Source organism: Trichogramma pretiosum, unplaced genomic scaffold (genome assembly GCF_000599845.2).
Source record: "Trichogramma pretiosum strain Unisexual culture from Peru unplaced genomic scaffold, Tpre_2.0 scaffold2, whole genome shotgun sequence".
Taxonomy (NCBI): Eukaryota; Metazoa; Arthropoda; class Insecta; order Hymenoptera; family Trichogrammatidae; genus Trichogramma; species Trichogramma pretiosum.
Genome location: NW_019641687.1, coordinates 4714306 through 4738782, shown reverse-complemented (window position 1 = coordinate 4738782; position 24477 = coordinate 4714306). Strand labels below are relative to the sequence as shown.

At 37.1% G+C, this 24477-nt stretch overlaps 3 protein-coding genes across 13 annotated transcripts in view; all 3 read left to right on the top strand.

Moving 5' to 3' along the window:
- Positions 1–19151, top strand: part of LOC106658987 (electroneutral sodium bicarbonate exchanger 1) — a 33591-nt gene extending 14440 nt beyond the window's left edge. For 2 of the 11 annotated variants that reach the window (XM_014381227.2, XM_014381226.2), the window contains 20 exons: positions 3012–3190; positions 4746–4880; positions 6126–6191; positions 7069–7207; positions 7401–7620; positions 7682–7805; positions 8221–8400; positions 9635–9733; positions 10276–10379; positions 10458–10643; positions 10714–10920; positions 11375–11953; positions 12031–12207; positions 12278–12427; positions 12504–13169; positions 13231–13338; positions 13410–13544; positions 15481–15659; positions 15744–15858; positions 16829–19151. In XM_014381227.2, coding sequence (XP_014236713.1) covers positions 3019–3190; positions 4746–4880; positions 6126–6191; positions 7069–7207; positions 7401–7620; positions 7682–7805; positions 8221–8400; positions 9635–9733; positions 10276–10379; positions 10458–10643; positions 10714–10920; positions 11375–11953; positions 12031–12207; positions 12278–12427; positions 12504–13169; positions 13231–13338; positions 13410–13544; positions 15481–15659; positions 15744–15858; positions 16829–16903 — 3816 coding nt within the window. In that variant the 5' untranslated portion in view covers positions 3012–3018 and the 3' untranslated portion in view covers positions 16904–19151. Of the gene's footprint in view, positions 1–3011; positions 3191–4745; positions 4881–6125; positions 6192–7068; positions 7208–7400; positions 7621–7681; positions 7806–8220; positions 8401–8851; positions 8915–9634; positions 9734–10275; positions 10380–10457; positions 10644–10713; positions 10921–11374; positions 11954–12030; positions 12208–12277; positions 12428–12503; positions 13170–13230; positions 13339–13409; positions 13545–15480; positions 15660–15743; positions 16015–16828 lie in introns of all 11 variants that reach the window. The other 9 variants (XM_023461478.1, XR_001339544.2, XM_014381230.2 and 6 more) reach the window with 9 other exon arrangements.
- A 926-nt stretch (positions 19152–20077) lies between these two features.
- Positions 20078–21338, top strand: LOC106658544. Its single transcript, XM_014380548.1, has 2 exons — positions 20078–21190; positions 21261–21338. Exons 1-2 carry the CDS (start codon positions 20078–20080, stop codon positions 21336–21338), a joined length of 1191 nt encoding a protein of 396 aa, XP_014236034.1.
- Positions 21339–21570: 232 nt separating this feature from the next.
- On the top strand, positions 21571–22983 carry LOC106658546. Its single transcript, XM_014380549.2, has 3 exons — positions 21571–22569; positions 22650–22736; positions 22809–22983. Exons 1-3 carry the CDS (start codon positions 21571–21573, stop codon positions 22866–22868), a joined length of 1146 nt encoding a protein of 381 aa, XP_014236035.1. The 3' UTR covers positions 22869–22983.
- Positions 22984–24477: the final 1494 nt, after the last annotated feature.

The following is a 24477-nucleotide window of genomic DNA, read 5'->3' as shown; positions in this document are numbered from 1 at the left end:
ATTAGGAGAAGTTGATATTGAAAATACGGAGCCCCTTGTAGAAATGCTAAACATTTTATGGGCAGTTTTTGGTCCATCTTAAATCATGGATCAACTTGGCTTAATATATTACATAGGGAGTCAATCATACACTCATCGACTTATACAATCATTTTCACTTTACCACTTGCAGATTTACAGAAAAAGGTACTCGCCACCTAGTGGTGAAGACTTGCAGTAGTATAATCATTTCAAAGTTATTTCTGTAAAATAAATAGACACGCGAGATTAAATTTTTATCTACTACCTGATAATTATAATTCGTTGCGGATTTCTTAATTTAATTAACTGTTACCTCGACTTCGCTTAACGCGCAAATTACGCAACCGGCAAGTATAGAGTCTAAATTTTTTTCTCTTTTTTTTTCAAAAAATTTCCTAATTGCGATAATCTTTCAAACGACGCGGTCTGAAATGGGTAATAAGCGGTGTCTTCGTCCGCGATGAGTGCAGCTCGTGTGGCACACGCGTATCGCGTTTACATATGCATTGTGCGCGACGTTAATAAGCTCATTTGCTACATTGTTATTCAATGTATCGCTCGTTTGTCGAGGAGCGGGAATAATTTTTTTTTTTTCATTCGCATAAACATGTTTTGGGTTACATACATCGTCGCAAAATTTTGCTACGAGCTCACCGAGACATAGCCAAGTTTATTTAGACGATGAAAATTTGAATAAACGTCGCGCGCGCGCGTGGGGGCTGAAACTCGTAAAAAATCATTCCAGCTGCCGCTGCCGCGCTGCTAGAGATACTATGAAAAAATAACAATACTCGGCGAGTGTATGGATAAGTAGCTGACCTTGCAGCCTCGTAAATACGCGTAATTTTCATGTAAGCACGTTTAGAAGACGACTGCACGCATAAGGAGATGCTTCGCAAAGCGACTTTCACGATCGCATGCATATTAGAGGAGGTGCGTGTTATAGCGTAATAAAAGCGTTTAATTTTCGATGCAGAAATATACGCGGCAAAAACAGATGTACACTGCAGGCTTGTTTTGATAGTGTACGCGAGTGCACGCGACACGTTAGTTTATAAGCTGCTGCTGCAGCTGATGCGACTTCTGTTTACTTACCTGCAGGTGATTGCGTTTCATCAATAAACGTATACGGGATCGTTCGCGAATTTGTGTAAGAACACGTTTTGACCATATGTATTTATGAAAATTAAACGCGTGTCAATAAACGTATAAATATCGAAAGAATCGAGGGGATTTAATTTTCGATAAAATTGCGCGTTATATTGTATTTGCTCGGTATATTCGATCAATTTTCATCCCAAATACAAAGTGCGTCATAGGAGTTGTTTTGTTGGTCGTCGGCTCTATTCCACACAAATAGAGCTGAAAATTATTTTTGGAATCTAATCTTCGAACGATCTAGGGCTGGCTTATTTATTATTTTTCGATGAAAATTTTGGGCAACCGGCTTTGTGCACCAGTTGCCGCTGCAGCTCTTACACGGCGCGCACTGATTTGCATATCGTGTTGGTCCAAAGGATTAACTTTGCTCGCGCGAAAACACACACCCTCGCCTAGACTACGAATTGCCCAGGAATCATAATGCTTTTAGCGCTGAAAAATTAATGCCGACTTCACGTGAGCGCGCATAGGCGAGTTTCTTCATCAAGTATCCATATACGCGCGCCGAGAACGCGTACACATACCATCTGTGTTTGTTCTGGGCAAATATTATCAACCCAAAAGAGTATATAACTGCTCGTTTGCGCGATATATACGACGTAGCGAATAAACATTTCTATTAGTCAACTCGATAAATAATTTCGTAGGTGCAGAGATGAGAAAAATTGAATTTTTCCCTGCGACGCGAGAGAGAGAGAGACTTGGTTGGACGTTATTATTATCGTTAACCGGGATCGCAGACGCGGCTTATTTCGCAAAATTAGTCAATTCGCTTTGCGCAGTCGTATATATAATAGCAATCGAGCGGCGGCCAAGCGACAAATCTCAGGATTAAAACGTAACGCGCAGATTATGAGTTCTCATTTTTCTCGCTTACAAAAGCGCACCTATAGAGCCACGACGAGGCCTTCGGTTTATTACTTTGCGAATCGATCCCTCGCACGCGCACACAACGCACTGGCGTGAAAGCCGATCTCGTTCGACCTACCCCATTAAAGTTCCCCTCGCCGGGGCCGTATCGCGCGACCGAAGGCAAGATGAAAAATTTGGTACAATTGCACGCGTGGCGCGCCTATGTCACGCAGCTTGGCATTGCTGTAAAACAGGCCACGATCAGGCGCGTCCGGCAATTTATTATTATTAAAACGCCGTGCGCCGGACAAAAGGAAAATCCGAACGTGGGGGTAACCGTATACGTTGTTTGTAAAGTGTCCGGCGCGTTTTATACAGAGACAAAAACGACGGCATGTCTTCATTAAGTCATATACGTGCTGCACTTACTTTGTTAGCCGGCGCGAAAAATTGGTCAATTCCAAGAGAGAGAGAGACAGAGATGAGAATCGTGAAACATGATTAAAATTGCCTACTTGACTGACACAAGAAGGTGCGCGCGCGCGTAGACTAAAACGAGCATAATTAAATTTAATCAAGTGTAAAAAAAGTCACTCTCCGTATGCACGAAGAGCACTAGCGACTCGTAATTAGGAATGGCATGTAAAGCAGCTATAACGAAACGCGACAAATTTTGCTCGCGCACAAAACAGCAGTACAAAGGACAGGATTGTTACGGACGAGATAAAAAAAAAAGAGAGAGAGAGAGAGAAGAAAGATCGCGTGACTAGGTATCGTTGCACCGACCGTGGCACTAAGGCAAGCTTAAATCATTTCCAAGGAAATCGCGTGAGAGGCGCGACAAAACAAAAAATACATGCAGAATAAATAAACGAGAGCTGCTAGAATAAATAAGGAATTTCAATTTTAAATGGAATCTCGAATACGGAAGGAAAGTATATGAGAATAAATTTTTTTTTCTTTTCTCCTTTTTGCAGACCGTGGATGCAGTCGGGTGGAGGATCTGCTGGTGGCGGTGGCCATCAGCCGACGAGCGGCGGTGGCGGCCAAGCAGCTAACACCACCACCGGCGGCGGCGGCACGGGCGACGATGAAGCCCCTAAAGATCCGGGGGCTCGAATCACTCATCAGTCCTACACAGAGAGCGACTTTGAAGGTGTGTGTACAAGCGCAAGCGTAAAAAAGCCGGCTCGATTTCAATTTTCCTCGATGAAAATCTTTGATATCCCCGGGATCGAGCACCGATTGGATTCATCGATTAATATCGAAAAAAAAAATTACAAAAAAAAACAAATGAAATGTCCGTTTGAACATCGCAACTTGTAACGGCTCTAATGAAACAATCGACAGATGTATTTTAAAAAATTAATCCGAATCGTGATTGAGCCATGTAACTTTTATCCGTGCACCGGGGGAAGCGATTAAACTTGATATCGCGTTTATGAATAGGGAAAAAAGCTCACACAGAGAGCTAGGCGCGCAGCGGCGGCGGCGGTAACAAAAAAGCACGCGTTGATTGCCTTTATAGGTCAGTAACGAATCCGGCTTACGGCTTGCAAAAAAGAAAGAAGTGCTTCGAAAATCATTACACAAAGCGAGAGGCGTCACAGCGTGCGTGCGTACATATGCCCCTACACGTTATATACGTGCAGCTAGGTTCACCTAATTACTCAACGATCGCACACGTGTGTGCGATGTGTGCATGTATGTGTGCGGCTGTGTAGCTGTCGCGTTATAGAGTACAATCAATGTCGGCGTGCACGTACACGCGCGTACGAGCGGCAGAGATATAGACTGAGGCTCGCGGAGAGCAGCCCTTGAATGCATCGCTGCTGCTGCTGTTCACGCGCGCGAGCTGAAAGCTCATTGAGTGGGAAAATATAAAGAGTCGTTTAAATCGATTTCGCTAAGGTAAGGAGTATGCCCGCGCCGCCGCCGCGTCATAATGCATTGATTTATTTTCTATCGCTGCTGAACACAGAATGAGAGAGAGAGAGATAAATATAGCAATTTCTGATGGCTGAGCTTTTCGTTTGATCGTCGTGCGCGCAGAGGCTCGTTGATGTCGCGCGAGGTCACGAGCTGGCAACAATTTTTTCGCGCGCGCACACGCAACAACACAATGCAGCATTTTTCTCAACGAGCTCTAGCTGCTGCTGCTGCTGCTGCTGCTGCTCTCGAGTCAGCTTGTCAAGTATCAATCCCACGGACAAGTTTAAAAGCGAGTTTAGTTTTGATCACTGGAAAATTTCCTAGCTAATTATCGGGTGGATTTTCAATCGCAGAGTTTATGCCGCTGCGCGCTTGCAATTTATTTTCACGATCTCCGATGCAGATAGAGGGAACGAGAGAGAGAGATGAAAGTAAATGAGAATTCGTTTGATAATATTTCCTAATTGGACAGGTTGCGAAACATAATTTTTCCATCGAAAAATGTATAATTATCACGGATGTGGGTTATACAGCAGAGAGAGAGAGCTCGTACGAGATAGATAATAATAAAAAAAAAAATAACCAAATCACGCGGGGCCGAAGATTGATAGCAATCTAAAAAAGCTATAACATAGTTCGACGTCGTCGTCGCACAGCGGCCGCACACAGCTTCCGCATTAACTTGGGCCGCGTACACATACGATATTACGATAATGTATTAGCTAGGCCGCAGCGGCGGCGCAGAGCTTTCACAACAATAAACGCGGGCAAATTTGTAGGTCACCGAGCGCACACGGTCTTCGTGGGTGTTCATCTTCCGGGCGAGCGACGACACCGTCGACACCACAAGCATCACCACTCCCGGGGCAGCAACGGTTCCGCCGGCAAAGAGGAGCCCGACATCGACAGACCCAGTAAGTATCGCACCAAACGTATACATTCCCACGTGTGCTCCATATTAATGGCTATCTGGGTTTTATACACGCGTGAGATACATACCGATAATAAATCATATTTCTTGCAACCCGAAAATCAGCGTAGAGAGAGAGATTCATCAAGCTAGAACATTAGCGAGAGATTTGTTTTTAATCGGCATTCTTTGACTCACACGTATGCAAATAAGAAGAAGCATTATGGCCTCGTGCCAAGCCGCTTGAGTGCACACACACACAAACTTGTAATACACATAGTTTTTTTAGACGAGTGTCTCAGTTGCAAGCGGTTATTCCCCTGACGTTATTTTTTTTTTTTCATATTCTCTAAACGACGAGCGCACTTGTGCTCACTCTCGCGGTGCGTCTCATATATATTTCAGCGCGAGGTGCACGTAGCCAGCGCCTAAAATAAGATCATCGCTCGGCGTTTAACAATATCAAGTCCGCGCGAAATTCGCGCGGCTTCGTTATGCTGATAAACCTGGATGTAAATGCCTCTCGGATCAGCGCGAGGTCAAGGGTCAACGTCGAGCAATTAACTTCGTTTCTGCTGTTCGTATATATACAGTGTTCGCTTCTCGGGTTGCATAAATGTACGTATGTGTGTATGTGCGAGTGCAAATACACGTTTGCAAGCTCGGCAAGTCGAAAAATCCAATAAGATGAGGGAAAAAAAAATCATTATACATCGTGAGCGGAGCCGCTGACTCAGTGCGGCGGTACAAGCTCGGCTGGAAAATAACAACTTGCGTAACTTGGACGCGAAAAAGACTCGAGTCCCGACGACGTCGTTTTTCCAAGGGATCGAGGCTAAAAATGTGCGCCGCGCATAGGGCTGCTCTGCACACATCTGCCTAATCTCCGCTGTAACACGTATCCGAGTGCATTAGCCCACGAAAATCCGGCAATTTTGCAATTGTCGTGTATAATGCGCGCGCGAGGTCCCCTCGGCTGGTACGCGATAAAGCCTAGCAGCGGCGAGCGCCAGGCATTAGTGCAACGAGAGCTCGCGGATCGTCGCGAGTCGCAATTATTCCGTCTCTCTCGCTCTTCCTCTCTGTGTATATCTCGTTGTCTGCTTACAAACACAAACACACTCGTCCACTACACTCGTCGGTGTTGGTGGTGGTGGTGGTGCTCGTGATCCGATGAGCTGCCGCCGAGCGTTGGGCGAACGAGTAAGCCACCCCTGCGACTGTGAATTATGCGTGCTCGATATTGCAGGACAATTACTGATGGCACGCAGGGGTCGACTCGCTAGTATCTGCGATTCCGACGGCGAGTTGATATGTAAGCTATAGCTTTCCAGTCTCAGCTACTGCCTGATGTCGTTATATATTTACCTACTATCCTATATATATTTTTAATTAATGCACGACTCGTTCAATGTACTATATATATTTTGCCGCTGTCTGTTGTGTATGTGTCACAGTTGTATATTTGTAGGTGGACTAAATCCATAAAGTAGTTTGAATTATGTGCGCGAATTTCACACGCGTTTCTCGCACTTTACGGTCGTGCAAAATTTCATTCTTGGCATGTATTATTCTTCGACTCTTTCACTGCAACTTCATCATCATCTTCAAATTCATACATCGAGCTCGTAAGTCGTTAGTGCGTTAGTCACAAATTCATCTCATATTCTCTTCTTTTCGAGTCATCATAAATTTTCGCATTATGAAATTTTTCTCACTCTCATCATCTTTTTCCTCGCTATTATTACTCAATCATTATCGCTCTTTAATTACAAACGTACTTTGTACACTTCACGCTATTAGATTATTCATGATCATTCATCTCATCGCTTATTTCTTATTGGCAGCAAATTTTAGAAAAGCATTTCATGGCATCGAGTCCATTTGTAATTTATTCACTCATTTACTCATCAAGCCATTCTTTTGAACTTAATATTTTCAATCACGGATAGATATAGTGCTTTCATAATAAATAAAAAAAAATTCATTTTTATGAATAATTACATTCTGTGATCATACTTGATCACCACACTTACGGTCGCTACTTTGTAAAAGTTTTCATCAAATGTATGTCGATAGAATTCTATATGCGTAGTCAATGTTCCGTGCATCAAATGCTTCTGTTTGAGATACGATAATTGTGAAACTTTTTGATGGAATTAACGCGCTGAATCTGAATTTCTTATTTCCAGTCACACCACCTGCACAAAGGGTGCAATTCATTCTGGGAGAAGAAGTTGGCGACGATGCCCACGAGTCACATCCACTTTTCTCCGAGATGGAGGAACTCTGCCGGGATGGCGACGAGTTGGAGTGGAAAGAAACGGCCAGGTGATATTTTCTTTTTAGATTCTTAGCCGTCAACGTTTATTCGTGATTTATGTAACGACGCGTAGAGCTTTAATTAAAAATTCCGATCGATCGAAACATTTTGTTGTTGTGGACGTGTGCTGCAATGACACGCGGATAGTTTTAAGAGTTAATCAAATGCTATAGGTATTCTTACGCTCGATTTACTTCGTAGATGGATCAAGTTTGAGGAGGACGTGGAAGAAGGTGGAAATCGATGGAGCAAACCTCACGTAGCAACGCTATCTTTGCACTCGCTTTTCGAATTGAGAAGTCTACTACTCAACGGAACAGTCATACTCGATATGGAGGCCAGTGGCTTGGAACAAATAACGGATCTAGTTCTCGACAACATGGTCAGCAAAAATGACTTGTCGATCGACGTGAAGGATCAAGTGAGTTAGAGAACTCAAAATTCACCGACAACAGATTTAAATACATGGGTTCGTTTGACAGGTGCGCGAAATTCTCTTGGTCAGACATCGACATCAATTTGAAAGAAAAAAAGAGCACAACATGTCAAGATTGCCGATAATACGATCTCTCGCTGAAATCGGGCGCAATCATTCGTCATCGAAAAGTAAGTATGATCCTGGGTCTAGCTTTAAAAATTATGATTTTCTACGTATTAAAACTTCTAAATCCTAACAAAACAAATTATGCCTTGCCAACTGAACCAATCGACACTCAACCTCAAACGAAATTTTTCAACACGCAGGCCAAGAGATTGCATCTCAGGAACAAACCTTACAAGGAGTAACACACTATTAATTTGATTTTTTTTTATTATTTAACTTTTATTTGTATTTTAGTTTTGTTTTACTCTTTGATTTGATTATAATTTTATGATTTATTAATTTTTAATTGGTTGTTTTTCGTATGTTTTGGTTCAAGCCCATCGTCTCACGACGATGGCAGGATTTATTTTTTCTTTTAATACAAAAATAACTCACGACACTTACCCTAACACGCAAACGATTCCCAAAAACTTTCAGATTGTGGTTTCGCATGTGGTATACAATCCTTGTTGACAACAGATTTCCAGGAGCGACAAACAAATAACGGTGACGCTTATATGCCAGCCGTCCCTCGGAGTACTAGCTGTCCCAATTCGAATACAGCTTTGCTATCCAAAGAGGCGAAAGATCTTAAAGGCCCTTACCTATTGGTTCCAGGTATAAATCAGGCCACTTGTTAATCAAAAGGTGTCCCTCAAGGCTACTGTTGCTTTTCTAGGCTTCCGAGTCTTAAACTAAAATCCAGCATTGATCGGTTTTCAATCATAAAAGTGTCTGCATTGCCAGCATTTAGGACACAAGCTTTATTTTGTATTGCTTAGGCTTCATTCCTTCATTTGAAAAATTTAACAAATATTATAATATGCGCCCAATTCCAATGTAAGCCAAGTGTAAGCTAGTTTTGAGTGCTTAAAGCAGCGGTGATAGATGTAAGCTTGAAATATTAATATCATCAATTGATTTCGAAAATTCCATCGCCACTCTCCATTGTGAATAATATCCCACCAGCATTGAAAATGGTTATTATTTAAGAAATTATCTAAGAATATTCAAAAGATAATTCTGTGATATAAAAAAAGTAATGCACATGCAATACCTTATTTGATAGATGATATTGGGCCTCCCATCGTGGTCGGTTTCACAACGTGGTTCGCAATGTGTCCGTTGAAAGGTTAGGATTAATGTTCAAGAATTTCCAAATATTTTTCTGTGTTTCTATCTATTTTTTATCTCTTTATGGTATTTCACGTCAAAGGCCAATTATTATAGTAATTTTACCACGATAATCGTTGATTTTTAATTGATACTTTTTCATGATAAATAATATTATGAGGCATTGGTAAATATTTACTTTTTCTACAACTACATATTTTAGATAATAATCACCACCCTTTCGATTTTTGATTTAAAATTCTTCACCGAATGTATAATATATCATAATTTTCGTTATTTTTTTCACCATTTCAATAGAAAATACGCTTTTCAATTTTTTTATGAGCGGGTTGATCATAATGAGCAAAGCACATTCACATTACACACATTACGAATAATTTTATATGGAATTTCTTTTATTAATTTTAAATTATATTATTCTTCTATATTCGCTGTTTTTATTATCTTGATGTATCTGCATAAAAATGGTACTAAATTAAATTTCGTTCAATTCACAATTCTGCATTAATTTTCTATTTCAAATTAAAAAATTAATGCAAAATTATTGAAACTTTTCTTCTCGGTCTTCAAAAATTTAATTGAATTCAGTTTATCAAATTTTGTTTTTTTTTCTCACCAATAAAATTCCGAATTACAACATAAAAAATATCATTGAACGTATACGCAATGTGTAATTGAAAGAGGAATCATAAGCGGTCATGAATTTGGTGCTTTATAGTGGAAGAGTCGAACTCAGCACCAGCTATAGCTGCTACTGCGGCAGGTCAGGGTGGTGGTGCTGCACTTAATTCCAGCGGACGCTTTCTAACCATACCTGGTAATTTTGATGATTCGAAATAATACAGCTTATCCTATATCATTTAGCAAAGACATTGGCATTATCGTAACCTTTTAGAAGAATTTTAGATTCTTACATCAACCCGAAAACCCTCGATGTCAAATTATTGCTTCAAATGATTAATGTCCTAAAAATTTGAAGTACGACAAAAAATTGCTTCTTAACAACAACTTTGCCATTACATTAAAATTTAAATTTAATTCAAAACGAGTAATAACTACTTATCATAAAAATTAAAATTTTTATCTAAAAATAAGCTATATTTTTTATGTCGTGCTTCAACTTGCTATTAAAAATAAATTAGTAAATTGTATGCTACGCATTTCAAGTAAGCATTATTGAGTAAGAGCAATAGGTTAAAAATAAACAGGTACATTGCATGTTAGAAATAGCGCCAATACTCAGTGACTAGATCATTTTTGTTTCAAATTCAAATTAAAAAATATATATTCGTAAAATTACTTAATGTATGTATCAATGACTAACATCCATCAGTTGTCAATAAAATTACACCTTTTTAGGTCAAGAGCCGACGCAAACAGGTATGGATAGAAGTCCTAGTTCAGTTTCTATCAGCCGAAACCATAGTGCCAATGCTTTGGAAAATGGTGATGCAAACCATAAAGTAAGTTATTTATTATTTGCAACCAATCTACGGATGTCGAAATAAATTGTACTGAGATTTTTACCCTATTTTTTGTAGGGCAATGTTCATTTCATGCGTAAAATTCCACCAGGAGCAGAAGCTAGTAATATTTTAGTCGGTGAAGTAGAATTTCTCGACAAATCTATATCAGCGTTTATCCGTCTCAGCCAAGCGAATATAATGGGTGATTTAACGGAAGTTCCAGTACCGACGAGATTCATATTTATACTATTAGGACCTATGGTATATAAAATGTTAATTTTTATATGTTTTCGAAATGAAACACTTAATTTAACATGTTGCAATATTTCAGGGTGGAATAGCAAGTTTTCACGAAATTGGCCGTGCAATGGCCACCCTCATGTCTGATGAGGTCTTCCACGAAGTAGCGTACAAAGCAAAAAATAAAACTCATTTGTTATCAGGAATCGACGAGTTCCTCGACGCTGTTACCGTTTTACCGCCAGGAGAATGGGATCCTACCATAAGGATAGAGCCACCTGCTGCTATACCTTCTCAAGTGAGTATGCATAAAATAGGTGCAAAGCGTGCCACTGCGGCTTTTCTGCGACATAGTGTACATTTAAACCGAGTATGAGCATTAATTTTCAATACAACTTTGAATCTTGTTTATCTGATAAAAAAAACATTAAATGGTTAAGTTAAAAACAAAGAATGATAATGACAAATTCAACTCATTTTCGTTTTCATATTGTGCCTTCCTTTTATTTTACTTGGTAATTTTATATCATTTAGATACAAAAACTTGATAAAAAAAATCTTAATAAAAAAAGTATGAAATTGTTTCATATTTGCTGCAACCATATAGACACTAATGTATATAAAAAAGAGTGTTTTCTTATAGAATGCTCGTTCCCTACTTCGTTATTATTTACCGGAGTTCAAAAGTTTATTAAGAATATTAAACTTATTTTACATGATCTGAAAATTAAAATTTTATTTTTAAATTTAAGGAAATAAGAAAAAGGCCAAAGGATGAAAAAATTAAAGAAGAGGTAGACGAAGAAGCAGATGAACAAAAACTTCGAGAAGAATCAGGATTATCTAGAACCGGTAAATTATTTGGCGGTCTTGTCAACGACATAAAACGGAAAAAGCCGTTCTATCTATCTGATTTTAAAGACGCATGCTCTCTTCAATGCATTGCATCGTTCATTTTTCTTTACTTCGCCTGTCTTTCTCCAATAATAACATTTGGAGGCCTCCTTAGTGAGGCAACTGGTAAAAATATGGCTGCCATGGAATCTCTAGTTTCTGGTTTTGTTTGTGGAGAAGGATATGCATTATTCTCGGGTCAACCATTGACTATATTAGGATCTACGGGTCCTGTTTTAGTATTTGAATCGATAGTCTACGAATTCTGCCAAAAATGCGGTTGGCACTATATGTCATTCCGATTTTGGATTGGAACATGGATGGCTGTCATTTTAATTGTCCTTGTAGCAGTAGATGCAAGTGCATTAGTCTGTTTCATTACAAGATTTACCGAAGAAAATTTTGCCACATTGATAGCATTTATTTTTATTTATAAAGTAAGCTGAAACTCCGGAAATGACAAATAAAAAATTATTGCTTATGAAATAGTTTTAATAAAAATTATCATTTACAGGCTATCGAAAACGTTATGTCAATTCGTAAGAAATTTCCTGTTAGTACCGGTCAAAATCTTGGTAATTCCTCTTGTTTCTGTGGACCTCCCGGCACATCGTTAAACAGCAGTTATTCGACAACGAACAATCAATATTCAAATATCAATTGGGCATCTTTAGATAAATACGCATGTCAGGTATATAAAAAACTTTTGAAAAATAACTATACTTTAAACTGTTGTCTTAAGGTTTTTTGAAATTTTATAGGCTGCAAATGGCACAGTGATTGGAGAAAATTGTTTTTCACCACCTCCCGTACCTGATGTGTTCCTAATGTCAATTATTCTCTTCGCGGGTACATTTTTAATTTCAATTCACTTAAAAGATTTCAAAAATGCTCTTTTCTTCCCCGCAAAGGTAATTAAAGTTTAAAACTCATTTAAATTAAAATCCCCAAGAAATTGTCGAAATCATTCTCATACACTTATTTCAGGTTAGACAAATTATTAGTGATTTTGCTGTTATCATTGCTATCTTTTCAATGACGGCTCTCGATGCTTCCGTTGGTATCAACACACCCAAATTGGAAGTACCTTCTGAGTTCAAGCCTACTCTTGACGGACGTGGATGGATAATAATGCCGTTCAATCATAATCCATGGTGGAGTGCTGTTGTAGCAGTTTTACCAGCGTTGTTGGGGACTATTTTAGTTTTTATGGATCAACAGATTACTGCAGTTATTGTGAATAGAAAAGAAAATAAATTAAAAAAGGGTTGTGGTTATCACTTGGATTTGTTCGTATTGGCTCTACTCATTCAGCTATGTTCCTTCATGGGATTACCGTGGTTCGTAGCAGCCACAGTACTTTCGATTAACCACGTGAATTCTTTGAAGTTGGAATCTGAATGTGCGGCTCCTGGAGAAAAACCGCAGTTCTTGGGAGTTAGAGAACAGAGAGTCACAGCCATTTTAATATTTTTAATGATTGGTTGTTCTGTGCTGCTGACTCCCATGTTGAAGCACATACCGATGCCTGTACTATTCGGTGTGTTCCTATACATGGGAGTCGCGTCTTTGAAAGGATTACAATTTTTCGATAGGATACTCATTATATTCATGCCTCAAAAATACCAACCAGATTACATGTTCCTTCGGCAGGTAATGTCCATTATATGACAATTTTTATCCTTCGATTGATCGAAATGATTTTCTATTCAAGGTACCAATTAGGAAAGTTCATTTGTTTACTGCAATTCAACTTGCCTGCCTCATCTGCCTTTGGACCATCAAATCATTCAGTGTAACCTCGATATTTTTCCCATTAATGGTGCGTAAAAAATATCGCAATTTAATTATGTTATGAAGCGAGTCCTCACGAATTTTAATTACTGTTTTCAGCTGGTAGTCATGATTGGAATAAGAAAATCATTGGATTTAATTTTCACGCAACGAGATCTAAAAATTTTAGACGATGTGATGCCGGAATACCACAAAAAGCACGCCGACGACCTTCGCCAATTGGAAAATGGCGAGGTTAGCACAGCGACTAAAATACTAAGAGCCATCATTTGTAAATAGCATATGAGTAGTGACCCCAGGCCTAAACCATGCCCTGTGGTCACAGTAGCTCTATGCGATAAAGCAACGCTTTACGATGGGAACACTTAATTTTAGCACAACGATTTTTTCCGTTAATTTTCACTATAATTCTTTGCTATTATTATTCTATTTTTGGTGTACATTTTCTTTAGATTAATATATATATTCATATATAAAACACAAAAGAGAACGTTAACAACCATAAAAAGCACAATAAAAAAAGAAATTAATTAAACAATTTTCAAAATAAGAAAGAGAGTGTATAATTAATAAATACTAACGATGGATTTGTAATATTAACTTTCCAAGTGTCTGAGTACACATTCTATGCCAGATAATATTGATGTCTAGTAAAGACTCAATTTAAAAATATTAAACAGTATTAGAAATAATTGTTGAAAAATGATGATAGTAAATGACTTTGAAGTATGTAGCATTGGCTGTCATAGACGTTCATCTTTAAAATGTGCCAACAACAAATATTTTTGAGCTAATAAAACTATATTTATTAACTCAGTTCTGCTAGGAGAATGATTTTCGTAGCGCACGAGACAAGATTTGTAAAATTTTTAAACTAGCTAAATAATCAGTAAAGACAAAAGTGCTAATTGAAAATTATTCTGTTCGTGGGTGGATAAAGTATGACAGTATCGCGTTTTAACAAAACAGCTTTAAGGTAGAAATTTACTAAACTTTTTGAAATTAATATTTTTGAAACATATTTTGATGTTGCTATAGAATTTTATACTTCAGATTTATTGTAATTCTAGAGAAATTTTGATAAAGTAATTATATTGCACATTAAAAAAACAATTTGCTAGTTGGTATACATTTTTCCACTATAACGCGAAACTGTCATGATTAAGAATTTTTTAAAAACGCAATATTTCATTTTCTACTGAAAAATTGTAATTTGTTGATTTGAACGCAATGTGTTTAACGGAGGGAATGGGGTCGTGCATAATGAGCAAATAATTACACATGGATGTGTCATTCACCAAGATTATATACACACTTATACACAAGTATTTTTACATGCTCGTGTTATTTTTGTCATGTAAATACACTGTGAAGTTTATCACCCAACTGTATTTTCGATGTCAGTTCCTTTAAAATTTTGTAGCACCATTTTTCCTTATTAAGCATTCAATGGAATCATTGAGCTTGATAAATGCGAGTCATTTCCATAACAACAACATTTTCAACCAGAAGGCTTGAATTATTTGCTAATAGTTGATTTGAGTTTGTCAGCTAAATCGTTCCATTGAAACATATATGTGCGTTTCTCTAAGCTTTTCTCAAGTTGTGAACATAAACTTGCTACTACCAAATGACCTACTGTTGTTGGATCTGTCATATTTTGAGGTACGCATTTCTTATTTTTCTGATAATTTTTCTACGAGTTTTAGTTTTGTTATAATTACGCTCACAAACACGCACAGACACTTAAGAACACAAAAAATAGTTAGAAAAAAACTCGACAGAAATCATTCGAATAAAAAAAAATCATTCAGTAATCTTCATCGAAATCATGTATTTATAAAATCTCTATTGGGCATAAAAATAAGCCTACGATCACTGCACTTGTGTCACTGATGACAATAGCCTGTCAGAAGTTGAAAAAAAAAACATCACCGAGCAAGATGATTAGTCAATGCGATAATCAACCAATGCTCCTTCTAGCGTCAATCATTGGTATGTTAAGTAAGACAATGCACCTACCTTGTAGAGTACTTCATCTGTACTGGCATCGAACTACTTTGCATTTCGCCCTATTCGTCTCACAATGCATGGCCTTCAAATTAATCATTCTCCATCAACATTGAACGAACTTATCTAACCAGTCATGACTTCTTGGCTTCATTGTTAGGAACACAACGAATCGCTTGGATTTGCTTCTGCCGGTAACCTGCAGATTCCTTTGGTCAATGGAAATATAATGAAAATACCGCTTACGAGCATTAACATCAGTGAAGAAGTAAATAAAACAGGAATTTGGCAACAAGTGAATGAGGAAAATGACAAGTCCAAGCAACCAAAGATGAACAAGTGAGTTGTTCGATTGAGATATTGCAAGCAAAGACTATTTTAACAAAGTGTACGAAAAATTAATGTAAATAAAACAAATTATAGTGTAGGTAAGCAGAAGAAGCATTCGAAAAAAGACGCAGCCCTTGCGTCCGATGAGACTACAAGACTTACCACAATGACAGAAGAAGAAGAAGAGGACGGTGGAATATCGATCAAGGTGAAAAACGTTAGCAACTCTAAATTTTAAGAATCACCATCACTACTTATAACAACAACTACTACTACAACTACAACAACCAAGATTATTTACAATAACACGGCAAGAGCACCATACACCGGCATGCGACTAAACCCTATGTTATTTAACACGGCTGTGAGTAATAATTTCGCGAATCTGAGCGGAAGCTTAAAAACAACACATGGCAGCTACTTTTAATGATTGTTGTAGCTTTATTTACAGCTTTTTCCAAATGAAAATTTCTTTTTTTACTGCAATGATTGATAACATATTATTTTTGTGTTTAAAACAATTCATTTCTTTTATCCATTTGTTATTCAGTTTAATCCGCTTAACTTTCAATCCATTCAAAATTCCTTGTTAACCTTTTATTTAACATATGAGTTGATATAAAACAAAAGGAAAGTTGTTAAATCGTCGTTAAAGTCTTTTCGAATAAAGCTTAACTTGATGCCAATCGTTTATTATATTTTAAATGCGTCCATACTTACAGATACGTATAACAAAAATACGATATGTTTGTTTCGTCTAAAATACTTCAAAATAAATTTTACGTACGTTTTGGAGCTACATACTGTACATATTATTATTTGCGAATTAAATTATTGTTGCTTCGCTATTGTGTGTAGTTGCTTCAACTAAGTGTATATGTTAAAACGCACCAAAACACCCGTAATATATTACCAACCAAATTAGCAACTAGTCACTAGTTTCATAAAAAATCCATTTTTCGATCACGAAATTTCATGTGACATTAATCTTGAAATAGAATTCAGTAAATTGTATAAAAAAAAACCTATGTTACCAAGGTATATATTATTGTCATTGAAAATTTAGAAGACCAAAAGTTGATTAGATCACATTTTCATCATCTTCGCCAATTGTCAACATGAAGTATTTTAATCATTGTCATATGTACTAGTCAATAGGAAACGCTTTTTCATTCCAGGTTGATTTAATACGATCAAAAGATACTAGTCCTCACAAGGTAAATGGTACCACTTCCGCCGAGACTTCCGTCTAATTCGTAGCAAGCATCAAGTATAAAAAATAAGCAGTAGATTGAAATTTCTATAAAATATTAGATTATAAAAACTAAATGAGAAAATTAAAAAAAAAATGAAATTGATAGTACACGTATTTGACTTGATCTCCGAAGTCTTGTGAGATTTTATATGTAATTAAATATATTTGAAGAGTAATTTAAAACAATATAATGTTAGCATGGACTAGCAAAAAAGAACGAATGAAAAAAAAAATACTTAAAGACGTGTTGAAGAGATTATTTCAATTGTAGAATGTAGTTGAAAGCATCACACCTTTTTATTTTAGAATAAAATATTGGACTGAAAGCACTTAAGAAAAACATTAAAAATAGATATCCAAAAACACACATTTTTTATCAATAGATAATGTCACGTTTGAAGCATCGTCGTGCGTATGTGCATTTAAAAAAAAATTATTCGTAAAAATAATTTTACAATCATTTCACAATCCAAGTATTATTTTAGATAACCAATATTAATATCGTTAGACAAGTTATACTGTACCAAAAGTGAAAGTATATATCTGCTAATGTTTGAGAAAAAAATTGTACATAAAAAAAAGACCCTATAACTGAGGACATAATTTGTGCACCACGTAAAAAGCTAAAATTTTAATTTAAAAATAATACCCTCATTACATATTCAAAACAGTGAACTTGAAATCGTATTAAGTAATTTTAATACATGTTAGCGATGATTGAATAGTAGTCAATTTACATTGCATTTGACACAAAAACGCACATTTTTATCGACACTGCGCATGGATTTCACGCATTTATCTGAATAAAAGTACATAAGTTTAATAATATTGTATAATCTTATATTCGTTAAAATATATATTGTTGAATGTTTGTATTTAAATATGTTTTATTTTATTGTAAAATCAATATTATATTTGTCTAGTGAAAGAAGTGTCATACTCATTGATTGGAATTATATTCAATGTAATGCTTCGACACTGTGAAAATGTTTTTAGCAATAATATGTTGCAAAAGGAGCGTTGGAAATGACTCAACGTAATGCCAAAAAACCCCAAATATGTGCTTCCTTCATTAAAAAAATCTATTAATTATTTCATAGTTTGAAATGTCTTAGTATAATTGCATATACTGATACCACGAGTTAAAAATAGTACAGATCGTCAAGGGTTATTGAAACATATTTTGCCTCGAGTCATCTTGTGATTTTTTAGAAATTGAGTGATAGTGGTACTTCGAGCTGACAATATTAGTTACTTCAGAATTACTCGAAAATAAGTCACATAAAACATTAAGATTTTTCTAGAATTCAGTGTAAGTGACGAATAATTTATTGGGTGAATTTAAAGTGAAAAGAGCAGAAAAAAATGAAAAAATTGATGTAATACGATTTCATAAAGTTTTATCAAAGTGCAAGCGATACTCCAAAGATGAATGCTCATCATTAAAATTTTTTTATAAAAATTATTATATGAAAGAACACGTTTGTAACAATTGAAATTGTAGTATGCATCTAAGAATATCCGTACGTAATGAAACTTTTTGTTCGAAGTTTGGAAAAAATTGGAAATGAAGGAAATATGTAAATGAGGATGGAAATGAAGTTGTGATTGAGCTTCAATTTTTTGCATACTAAAGTAAAATATACCGTGCGATGTTCTGAGACACATATTTTTTAATTTTTACTAAAATTTTTTCTTGTTTTTTTTTTATACATTTAAGGCTATGCGCGTCTATTTGTAATTGATACGCAAAGCATTTGAACGTGCGTAATAGCTTGAGATACATAAAATACCATAAAGTATAACTTTTTTAAGGACACATCATGATTACAAGATTATAATTATCGCTAATACACCATTTTGAATTTGAGTTTTAGACAATATACATTTTAACATAAAAATAACGTTTGTAAATATCAGTTGCAACAGTTCAGTACGTACGCAACTAACATATAACTTGTTCAAATATGAGTAGGATATGCTATGAGAACAAGAAAAATGGATTATGAGAATAGGCAAATCCTTTACCCAAAGAGCTAAAAGAAGTTCCACTTCGAAATTGTGATCAATTGTGACCGCTGAAAACAAAAGCATTACCTTTGTTAATCATTTAATATTTGGCATAATGCATAATTTTCAAGTCTGATATGAGCTTGGCATTTTTGGTCATCTTGTGTCTATGTAAATAAAGTGAATGTATAGTTTAGATCACGAACAAGGTAAATGTAATAAAATTGATACAAGCTTAATAACATTATATTTTTTTCAATTCCCACTCCGTTACTTCGCTTCCTTTGAATTTGGCCCTATTGTAATACTAGTTTATGCTTTAGATAGCGGGTCGGTCACTTTCGCAACCGTGCATTTTGTGGTTTTCTTTAAAAAACTCAAGTATTGAATGAAAGAAAAATTATAATAACATCACGTAAAAGCTGCTTTAACCTTCCGAGTATAGAATACGTACGTTTCAAAGTCACTAAAAAATTATTTATAAAAAAAATTTTAAAAAGTTGTTTATTTTACTCAAGAAGGGTAATAATTCATGTAAATTTTCAAATAAATAGACAATTAAATTTAATTAATTAATTTTTTTTAAGGGTCTATAAAAATATTCCAGTAAAATGAATGATGTTACATTTTAAAAGCTTTGTCGGTACAATTAATTTTGAAAATTGATTTTTATTACATGGATATAATGATTTCAAAATTTATTTTTCTTTAAAACTATGAAGTTCTGAAGACAAATCAATAAATTACTATCAACAACACATACACAATATTTTATAACTCAAAGTATGTAATGTAATTTTATAAAAGCATTCAATCTATTGTTTTTATATTTTTTCATTCAAATGTTTTTTTCAATACATGTTTAGTTACTAATTTTTTTATAACTATCCCACTTCATTATCTTCAATTTTTTTTGTAGAAGAAGAGGAAGAAATATTCCTTAATTTTCGAGAATTCTCTTTATGATCTTTAAAATTATAAATGGAAATTTATAATGTAATAGACAAGGCTACGGTATCTGTTAAAACATCATTCGATGCATTAAGAATATTGAATATAAAATTGAAAAGTTGATGTGCTTTTATCAACGATGAAATCAATTAATCGAATACTTTCTATTTGTAGAGTGAAAATAAAGTTAAGTTCTTGATCAAAATTCACCATGAACAGTAGTTTTTTGAAGAATCTTAACTTTCCAAAAGTTAAAAGCTCTCAAGAATTATTAAAGCCTCTATTTTTTTTATACAAATGCCATGGAATGTTTCCCTATAAAATTCGAAAAGATCAGATCACAATATCCAAGTTTAATCTCGCTTACTCTTTATTAATTTCTATTGGCTCAATAATTTTGTATATCATAATAATGTATCAATGTCACGTTTCCAATGGCATAGAATTCGATACTGTCGAGGGGCTTTTACAATTTGATTCTTACTTTGCCTTGGCTACTTTCATTTTGATAGCAACGAGCTGCAAAAGCAAAAGTATGTTAACATTTTTGAAGAAATTTCTTGAAGTTTCATCGATGCTAAACGAAAATGATCTGAAACAATTGGCCATAATAATTTATTTGAAAGATGCAGTAGGATTTTTCTTTCTCATTGGACAAGTGCCAAATACGTATTCAAAAATACCTGCTCAAATGCTTGGTAAAATTTATGGAGAATTAATAACTCTTATAGTTTTTTTGAGTAACAGTCAATACAGCAACTATATATTGATATTAAAAAGATGCTTCAGTCGCATTAACAACGATTTAGAAAGTATAGTATACAGCAATAATTATGGCCATCTCGATCCAATCAAGTCGGTAATGAAACCGTTACAGGTGAAACATTTACAGCTGATTAAATTGAGAATAATTCAACAAAAACATCACAAGGTTTGTACCGTAATGAGACTTTTGAATTCGGTCTTTGCATTGCCCGTAATAGCCACGGTTATCATGACATTCGCCGAAACGACGTTTGGCTTGTACTTTTTTCTGCTGCTCAATCAAGGCAAAAAAAGCATCGATCTTGAAAAGCAAATATGGTACAATTATTTTCTAACGTCAGTCACTTATCACTTCCTCAAACTGACGATTTTAATCTGGATTTGTCAAGAAACTAAAAATGAAGCGTCAAAAACCGGGATTATCGTTCACAATATCATACTGCGCACCGATAACGAAGAGCTGCGCGCCGAGTTGAACATGTTTTCGCTACATCTGCTGCAATCGCCCAACGAATTTTCGTCAAAATGCATAAAGATGGATGCGCAACTCATAACTGCGGTGAGTCATTATCAATATATCGACAACATTTTCAGATAATTTTCATCGATTGACGGAGGTATTTGTTTAGGTCGTCAGCGGCATAACTACGTATTTGCTCATATTAATGCAATTTCTAAAGATGAAAGTCGAACCGCGCGCATCCTAAATTAATATTAGTTTGACGAATAAATTATAATTCATTTTTTAATAATATTTTTATTATTACATACGCACTTGGTGTGTATCGCGATGATCTACTTTTCATAAAGCAATGAAACGCAATCTCACTAATGTTCGGAAAATAACAAGTAAATCGATATTTAATACGAAAGTAAGTAGGTTACCGGGAGTCATAGAGTTGGCACGTTCAGCAAACGTAAACTTACTTCAGTCATAAAATGAGGAATTTGTGGAAGATCGAGAATTTTGCGGATGTTATGAAACCTTCTTTATTTATTTGTCGTTTGTACGGGCTCTTGCCGTATCGAATGGAGAACGAAAAGATCACGCGATCGAGACTGATAAATATTTACTGTATCGCGTTCACAACTTTATACTTAATATTCTCCATGCTGAATCTGTATATTTTGAATGCATCCTCTTACGTCAAGCGTATCAGCACGTGGATGCTGCAGAGCAATTGCTTTTACGCCTTGGCCAATTTCATTATCGTGTCCAACGCGGCGTTCGGCTCGCAAGTGATAACGATTCTGCGCACCCTCGAGAAAGTAACGAGAAAACTCCCGAAAAGCGAATTGGACAAAGTGGCCAAGTGGATCTGCATCAAGGACTTGATCGTTTACGCCCTGCTGATCGTCCACACGCCAACCCTGTTTTCCGGCGATATTTACAACTGGATAGCGAAAGTCATCGCCAGCTACTCGACGACGGTGATCTACTTGCTGGACTTGCAGTACAGCAGCTACGTCTACATCCTCGGCAGCTGCTTCAAGTTCATCAACGCGGAATTGGCGAGGCTGAAGGACAAGGCCTTCACCGAGAAGGCCCATCTGCTCAGGCGCGTCTATCACCATCGCTTCAATCCCACCTTGTTTGTGAAGCTGCGCCACTTGAAGCAGTGGCACTACGAGCTCAACGAAGCCATCAGAAAAATCAATCTGACGTTCAGTCTGCAGATAATCAGCACGCTAATACTGACTTTCACCGAGCTGACATTCGGTCTGTACTTCAATATTTACGATATGCGCCACAAAAACATTCGCAGTTTAAACAACGAGGTGTGGTACTGTTATTATTATACCCTGGTGGTGTATTACACGCTGAAGCTCTTCCTGCTGACCCTGACTTGTCAGTTTACCAACGACGAGAACGACAAATCTCACATTATCATCAATGAAATATTGATAAATACCGATGACAAGCTATTTAAAGAAGAAGTAATTCCTCCAACTTGTTAATTCTTGCGATTATATTTATTCATAATATTTACGTACGAATCGTCATTGTTGTTTTGCAGCTGTACTTGTTTTCGTTGCAATTGCTTCATACGAATAATACATTTATAGCCAAGGGCGTGAAAATCGATGCCACGCTTTTAACAGCGGTAAATATATATCATTTCAATATTTTTATGAGCTAAAAGCGTCGTATTTCACGCGGGTGGCTACTTTTCTAGATGGCCAAGGGGATCTTCACGTATCTCCTCATACTTATCCAGTTCTTAGTCTCGAGCTGATCCGTAATCCGCAGCCGTCGCCGCTCAGTCGTACGAGGGGTTGCCTACAGCACAGCGTATTTCAATTCACTCGCAGCAGCAGCAGCAATTGCGTCTGTGCATTGTGTAGACTTGTCAAAAGCCACTAAATAAAAACACACTCACGCACGGATCGTGCATCCCGCGCACGTTTCGAATAATTGTGAAATTCATTTATGCATAATCATCGATTGTTGTTTCCATCGTGCCTGTCGACGTGCGCACGCGATAACGCGGCCACGCGCCCATTCACAAACTCGCCGCGTGATTCTCGCGAAAAAAAACACTCTTTTTTACTCCAGATTTACGTAATCGGATTTCGGAATTACAATATCTATGCGCGAGCGGCGGAGCCCATGCGCGAACGCGTGTATTGTTCTTCGTGGAATTTTCGTATTACTCCAAGTGTCGGCAAAACAAATGAATAATAACGGCCTTTTTTTTTATTTTTTTATTATTCATTGTTATTATTTTAATCTCAGTGACTAAGAAGTGCAACAGGGAAGTAAATGCTGTACATACGTCGGCGTCGGCTGCGATCGCGAGCTATATAGCTCTGCAGCATTACTAGGCAAAAGATAATACACCGACGTTGTCACCCGCAACATGATGAATGATTGTAATAAATTGAATTCTCCAGTCGTGTGGCGTTCCTTCATTTTTGCGTAGCTGCTGCGTCGCGACCGATCGATACTACACGCTAGCTGCGAAGAGAGGAGCTCTTGGCGCTTACTCTGGTAACTTTTTTTTTCTCTCTTAATGTTATATCATCGTAAAATCGTCGGCCGTGTTGTTGTACAGAGTCGTCGTCGTCGTCGTCGTCGTCGTCGCTGTCGTAGTAGTCGTCAGCTGACTCCGAGTCTATAGTTCGGGCATCAGTCCAATGTCATTGTGCAAGTGGAGTAGATCTTCGCGTCTAGCGCGCCACACACAACGTACGCTATACGCAGCGGCGGGCGCGTGTAAGTGCGAGCGCGTATTTTCTAACAAACAACTTATAGTCTCGTGCGGGGAGCATAGAGCAACCCAATCGTCGTCGTTGTCGTCGTCGTCGTCGGCGGCGGCGGTGTACGTACGCGCTACCTCGAGCGTTCCGTATTATTATTGTATATATAGAGAGTCTCTAGGCGCCTTCGCACTCGGCTTTACGAGCGTCTGACTCGGCTCGGCTCTGGCAGTTGGGCGCCAGCCGCTGCGCCGTGAACGCGCGACCGACCGACCGACTCCGAGTCTCGTCGTTGTATTACTACCTATATAGATATATAAAATACAAACATACGTCCCCCACGCCAATACGCGCGTGGCTGCTGCTACTCGTGCGGCTCCGTATCATACATACTGATGTATCAGTGAGTACACAACAGACGAGCCAAGCCCGCAATTATTATTTCGTACACGCGTCAAAGATAAAACTTTGCCGATGCTCGGCCGAGTGTGAATAAAGAGAGAGAGAGAGAGGCGGCGCATCGATCGCGAGCAGAGTGCCGATTTTCTGTGAACAAAGATCGAACTTTATATAAATCGAGCAAAATAACACAGATCTGTGGAGATCGCGCGCTCGCGCGAGGTCGTGCACGTGGCTGTTGCACAA